Source organism: Rhododendron vialii, chromosome 7a (assembly GCF_030253575.1).
Source record: "Rhododendron vialii isolate Sample 1 chromosome 7a, ASM3025357v1".
NCBI lineage: Eukaryota > Viridiplantae > Streptophyta > Magnoliopsida > Ericales > Ericaceae > Rhododendron > Rhododendron vialii.
The window spans coordinates 14,697,688-14,703,692 of record NC_080563.1 but is presented as its reverse complement, the minus strand read 5'-3'; the positions used below and the strand labels follow the sequence as shown (position 1 = coordinate 14,703,692).

Sequence of the window (6,005 nt, the reverse complement as noted above, 5' to 3'; positions counted from 1 at the left end):
TAACATCATCCTAACTTATTTGTTATGCCTTGGTTGAGTTTTTGAATATTCTTTAGTTATGCCTTATTTGAATTCTGTTATGCTTCTAATAAATTTTAATTATGCTGAAAATAATAAAATTATGCCAAAAATTACGGTATTCTTAAAATAATCAGAGACACCATAGCATCGTCCTTTTAGGTGGGGGAAGTTGGTCGTCATAAGACTTGGGAATGTGGAGTTGGTGTATGGTGTTGGTTCAGACTTCAGCCCTTCATATTTCCTTATTTTGTACGATGAACCCCATTGATTCTATAATTCCATCATATAAACACACACAAAATACTCATTCGCACAAGGTCTCTCTCTCTCTCTCTCTCAAACACACTTGCTCTGAAAGAAACCCAGCGAAGGAATCCCTCTCGCCATCTCGCCCACTCTGGTTGCCGGATTCCGTAGTAAATAACGTCGGACGAATTCTTCTCCTCCCTCCCTTCGATTGAAGGTATTATTCATTTCTTGATGATTGTGTAAACCTACTGATTTATAGATATAATGTTGTGTTCTTGAAAAAAAATAGGGCTTTGGGTTTGATTTCTATTTTGGTGGTGTACATGGAAAGATATGTTTTTGATGGGATTGATAACGATACAATGATGCTACACTTTCAGAATATGAAAACTCGTTGGGGTCAATTGTAAAAACTTTTAGGGAGGAATTTATAATATTTTGTGCGTATGTTTGAAGTGTTTTAGGAATGCATTAAGTTCAAATTTTGTGCTTAATGAAGAATGTTTAAACAGTATATATTTGTTCTCGTTATATTAGACACTGAGCATTTTTTTTCAAGGTTATGTTGATCAATAAGCCACCCCTGAAATATCTGGATCCGCCACTGCACAGGAACCACCACCACCACCACCACCGACCACCACAACCTCGCCGAAAATCCATATCTCACGCTGAAAACCCACCACCACGACACTGAAAACCTAGATTTCATGCTGAAACACCACCTCTGTCGACCACCGCTATATTTTGGACAAATGACCTAGAAATCACAGCAAAAAATCCACCACCACCGTCGACCACCACCAGCAACCACCACTGCATACCACCGAAACCACGAAAAAGTAGCCGTTTGAAATTTGGTTCTCCCTTGATTTGGTGAAAAAATTGAGTAAAACTCAAATTGATATGATTTTGGGCAAAGGAGTGGAGCTGATTTTTGGGTGATTTTTAATCAGATTCAAATTTGAGTTTGAATTTGGGTTAGGGCTGAAGATGGTCTTATAAGTACTTGGAAGATCAAAATGATTGGTTTGCATTATATTTTTTAATGTGATTTTAGGTCACAAATACTAGGTTGCAACTTCCCTAAGTTTGGTCTTTGAGACAGTTACAATGGCATTGAGAATATGGGCGTCTTCAACAGCAAATGCACTGGGAGTCTCTCGTGCTTCCAAATCTCATCTCTCTCCTCCCTTTTCTCTCTCCAGATGCTTTTCTACTGGTAAAAAATGATTCCTCCTTTATCCTTTCCCCTGGGTTTTGTTCGTGTCTATTTAACATGTGCAGTTATTTATCAAAATAAACACGTTTGATTAGTAATTTAATTGTGCAGTTCTGGAGGGGCTGAAGTACGCATCTTCACATGAATGGGTGAAGGTTGATGGCTCTGTCGCGACAATTGGTATCACTGATCACGCTCAGGTTTTTCTTCTCTCTCTTTTTTAGTAATTCTATGGACAAAGATATCCGGACCCAATTGTATCCAATACCATTTCATGTATGGGGACGTCACACGATGTATGTGGGACTTACACACTTCGAAGGGAATTTTGCGGACACATCTGTGTCTAAATGATTTCTGTTTTTATGTTCCTTTCCAATGTCCGTCTTAATGTCTATCATAATCTTCATTGGAATAGTTATCCCTTACTTTCGACTCCCTTGAACAAAATTCAAGCTAAAATTGTTTCACATGATATGTACAAATGGCTTGATGCTAACCAAATTTGAGGACTGAAGATGGCTGCAAATCACTAAAGGTACAAAAAAATGGCTATGGTACAGCAACAATGGGCGAATTTGAACCCAAGACAGCGGTTCTTGTACCGAGTTAGAAAAATGTCAAATTTGGCATGTCAAAGCCCAGTGCAGACTGCAGACAACATGAGACAGTTTCTGTCCATAATTTGAATGCACGTTATCAATTGGACCCAATAAGTTTAATCTAATATAATTAAGCGATGAAATAGGTGCAATTAAAAGTTGAGAGACGAAGTAAACAAAATTTGAATAGTTTAGGGGATAGAAGTGAAATCAACCTTTTTAATCTTCGCTCAGAACGTTTATCCAATTTGCTGTTAATGGAAATGTTAGGAATTTCCAGACCCTTGACACGGAGAAAGTACGAAAATCAAAAGCCCAGTCGCACAAGAGCACCAGACTTCACCCAGTATTATGCTTTCGTTGCAGTTGTTCCATTAGGACAGACATCAATGGAAAATTTCATGGAAGTTGCCCTATTGATTGACTATATTGCCAGAGTTACCATGTCTAAAGAGAAACTACAAAAGTATCCTACGTGGAGGAAACATGGCCAATTATAGTCCATATACTGCGCTTTTACTCCCTTACAAGAATTGATCGTTTTCTGGGTAACTTGTTGAAGCCAATACATATTGGCCACAAGCTATATCAGTGGAGGCAGAGGCTAATCTCTTTTCCTCCAAAAGATCTACGAATTAGATAAAACGAAAGCCAAAACAATAGTTTTCAATGACCCATTTTTCTGATATTCTAGTGTCAGTATAATTCAAATGTTGATATGCATTCAAATACCACTAGTATCAGTAAGTTCCCAGAACTTAGCTTAAAGATTTGAGTTGGGGTGTTGTCTAATTTGCTTCTTAGTTTCTAAATTGTTTCAAAATCTGAAAAGTTGTCGAGTTGCAAATTATACAGGACCATCTTGAATTTCCGTTTGACCGAAAAAATATAAATTACAGGACCATCTTGGAGAAGTGGTGTTTGTGGAGGTGCCGGAGCTTGGCGGCCCCGTGGAACAAGGCAGCAGCTTTGGAGCTGTGGAAAGTGTAAAGGCCACCAGTGATGTTAACTCCCCAATATCGGGCGAGATTGTTGAGGTCAACTCAAAGCTTACTGAATCACCTGGTTTGGTAACTCCCTACTCCAGCTTCTTGTATATATTTTTGTGGATACATGTTTTGTTTGGCCGCATGGAGCACATATGTTGCGGGCAGTAACATTGCATATTTTCGTGCTTTAGTCTGCTAGATACTTTTTGTACATTCTTCAAAAAGACAGAATATGCCACCTGAATACCTATATGGCTATACCATTGGCAGGCGGCAGCCTAGAAATGGATATGAAAACAAGTTCTGAGATACCTACTTGTCATTTCACTTCAATTTCCCCTATGATACTTCAATGAATTTATTGGCAGAGCTGTTTAGGTGCTAAGAGGCCTTAACTCCTGCCACTTTATTTATTTTTTCTTTTCTTTTCTTTAGATTTGGTTTAACCCTTGGTGACTCACTTAGTATACGTGGATTCTTTTGTGTTTTGCGAATTACAGTTAATAACTTCAACATTTTGCTTGCCCAAACAAAACACATAAAAAAGTTCGAGCTGTAATTGCTAGATATTGCTATGAAGTTTAGGTCAGAATCTATCTTAGATGATTTTTTGGGCTTTGAATGAACGTCGGGCTCCACTTTGATAGATCGTTAAACTACTTTTGTTAAGCATCACACACACACATACACATATATAGACAGGGAGCTTCAGCTAAGGTTGCCCTTATACCACAAAAATGCGGACGCCGCTCAGCTGCTGGTGGATTGTGTTTTGAATGGTCAAGGTTCACGGACAATCTGTTTTCGCGAACAGATATTTGTTCACGTGAACAGATTGTCCGCGAATCCGGACCATTCAAAACACAATCCAACGGCTGTTAACAGAAGTCTGCATTTTCCCACTCTAAGGGCGACCTTAGCTGAAGCGCCCTGTATAATATATATATATATATATATATATATATATATATATATATATATATAGAGGAATTTTCAAGTGAGGGATCCCTCATTTTGTTAAAATGAGGGACTTTCATTTCCCGATCAAATTTTGAAAATCCAAACCGTTCAATGTGTGCAGAACGTAATTTTAAGGGTCTCCGCGAAAAATCAGCAAAAAAAATTACCAGGAAGGGCGTCATCCGAGCAGTTTTTTTTGAACCGTTCAATGAAAACTGCTCGGATGAAGCCCTTTCCGGTCATTTTTTTTGCTGATTTCTCACGGAGACCCTTAAAATTACGTTCTGATCACTTTGAGCGGCTCGGATCATCGAAATTCAATCGGGAAGGGGAGTCCCGCATTTTAATAAAATGAGGGATCCCTTACTGGAACCTATATATATATATATAGAATCTCTTTCTCCTAAGGATCACCTTAACTTAATAAAATAAGGACCTCCCTTTTCCGATAGAATTTCGATGATCCAAGCCGCTCAATGTGTTCAGAACGTGATTTTAAGGGTACCTTCAAGAAATCAGCAAAAAAAAAAGACCGGAAAGGCTTCATCTGAGCAGTTTTTGTTTGTTTTTTTATCGAACGGTTCAAATAAAAACTGCTCGGATGAAGCCTTTTCTTGTCATTTTTTTTGCTGATTCCTCACGGGTACTCTAAAAATCACGTTCTGAACATATTGAGCGGCTCGGATCATTGAAATTCGAACGAAAAATGGGAGAAATGGAGAGGTAAAATAAGAACTTCCTCATTTGAACATGACTATATATATATGTGTGTGTGTGTGTGTGAGAGAGAGAGAGAGTAAGAACTTCATTGATAAAAGAGATTACAATCTACCGTGTGCATGTAATACAATACAACTGGAAAAGTTTAATTGCACACGTGAATGAGAAATAGGACATACAAAGCAAATGAAGGATATATATATCCAACGATAAATTGATCGAATGGTTAGTTGTTGGCGAAGCGCGTTGATGAGCAGCTGTCACAGTAGTTCCTCTATTGACGAGATTTCCTTACAGAAACTGACCGATATCGACCAAGTGACTCTAGCACCCCAAATAGAGAGCATTGCGTGCATGGTTACACATCATGCAACTAGATGGTCAAGACCAACTTATAACATGATTAATTATATAAAATATGTGCATGCTTTATCCAAGTAAAGGATATAAAGATAATGATGGTTGAAATTTCTCTCATTTTTTCCCTAGGAATAGGAGAAAAAATGGCCGTTGAAATCTTCTTCCTCCGAATATGGGCTCTCACCGAATTCAAATCTTGGCTCCGCCATTGAATGAATTATGTTCTTGTTCCCTAATCTTCTTGGTAACTAGATTTCGCATGCAAGTTTGTATTTTCACTGTTACTTCCACCCTACTTTCTTCACAACCAAATGGAACATTATGTTTGTTAGCTTCCTAACTTGGTTATCTTTTCTAATGAAGATCAATTCAAGCCCGTATGAAGAAGGATGGATGATCAAGGTGAAACCAAGCAATGCGTCAGAATTAGAATCATTGATGTGTTCGAAAGAATACACGAAATTCTGCGAAGAAGAAGATGCCGCACATTAGGATTTGGTTGTGCTCCTGCATTTCATTTTCATTCACTTTCCCACTTATAACTATATTGAGTTGATGAAATTAAAGCACCCTATGCTATGTTTCTGCAACTGGTTGTTCTAGCAAGAAGTTTTTTTCCTTGTGAAATGGTTTTCACAAGAACTTGTTTTTTCTGCTTTCTTTTCTGCTCTTTGATTACTGTCTGATTGTTTTCGTTTATAAACGAACTTAAGATATCACCAACTTCACCTTTCCTCAACATCTCCACATTCACAGTTACTTTCTCCGGATTCTGTTTTCCCTCTGAATCTGAAGAAAGCACGAAATCCCAGAAACTCTGCTATTCACTTTGCATGAGAGGCGATATTCTCGTGTCTCCAAGTACTTGTACTTTCTGGGCCT

General features: G+C 38.2%; 1 protein-coding gene across 4 annotated transcripts; it reads left to right on the top strand.

Annotated features, from left to right (window-relative positions):
- Window positions 1-232: 232 nt before the first annotated feature.
- LOC131333720 (glycine cleavage system H protein, mitochondrial-like) lies at window positions 233-5,767 on the top strand. Of its 4 annotated transcripts, none has more exons than XM_058368424.1 (5): window positions 233-484; window positions 1,379-1,492; window positions 1,604-1,692; window positions 2,994-3,164; window positions 5,487-5,767. In XM_058368424.1, the coding sequence occupies exons 2-5, from the start codon at window positions 1,384-1,386 to the stop codon at window positions 5,613-5,615; spliced, it is 498 nt and encodes a 165-aa protein (XP_058224407.1). In that variant the 5' UTR covers window positions 233-484; window positions 1,379-1,383; the 3' UTR covers window positions 5,616-5,767. The 4 variants fall into 4 exon arrangements, with proteins under 4 accessions (XP_058224407.1, XP_058224406.1, XP_058224404.1 ...); XM_058368423.1 differs by having other exon boundaries at window positions 303-484; window positions 1,362-1,492; XM_058368421.1 differs by having other exon boundaries at window positions 303-484; window positions 1,331-1,492.
- The last annotated feature ends 238 nt before the right edge of the window (window positions 5,768-6,005 follow it).

Coding starts and splice junctions, on each gene's coding strand:
- LOC131333720 (XM_058368424.1), top strand. CDS start 1,384: ATGGCATTGAGAATATGGGCGTCTTCAACAGCAAATGCACTGGGAGTC. Junction 1,493..1,603: donor CTCCAGATGCTTTTCTACTG/GTAAAAAATGAT, acceptor TTAATTGTGCAG/TTCTGGAGGGGCTGAAGTAC. Junction 3,165..5,486: donor TTACTGAATCACCTGGTTTG/GTAACTCCCTAC, acceptor TTTCTAATGAAG/ATCAATTCAAGCCCGTATGA.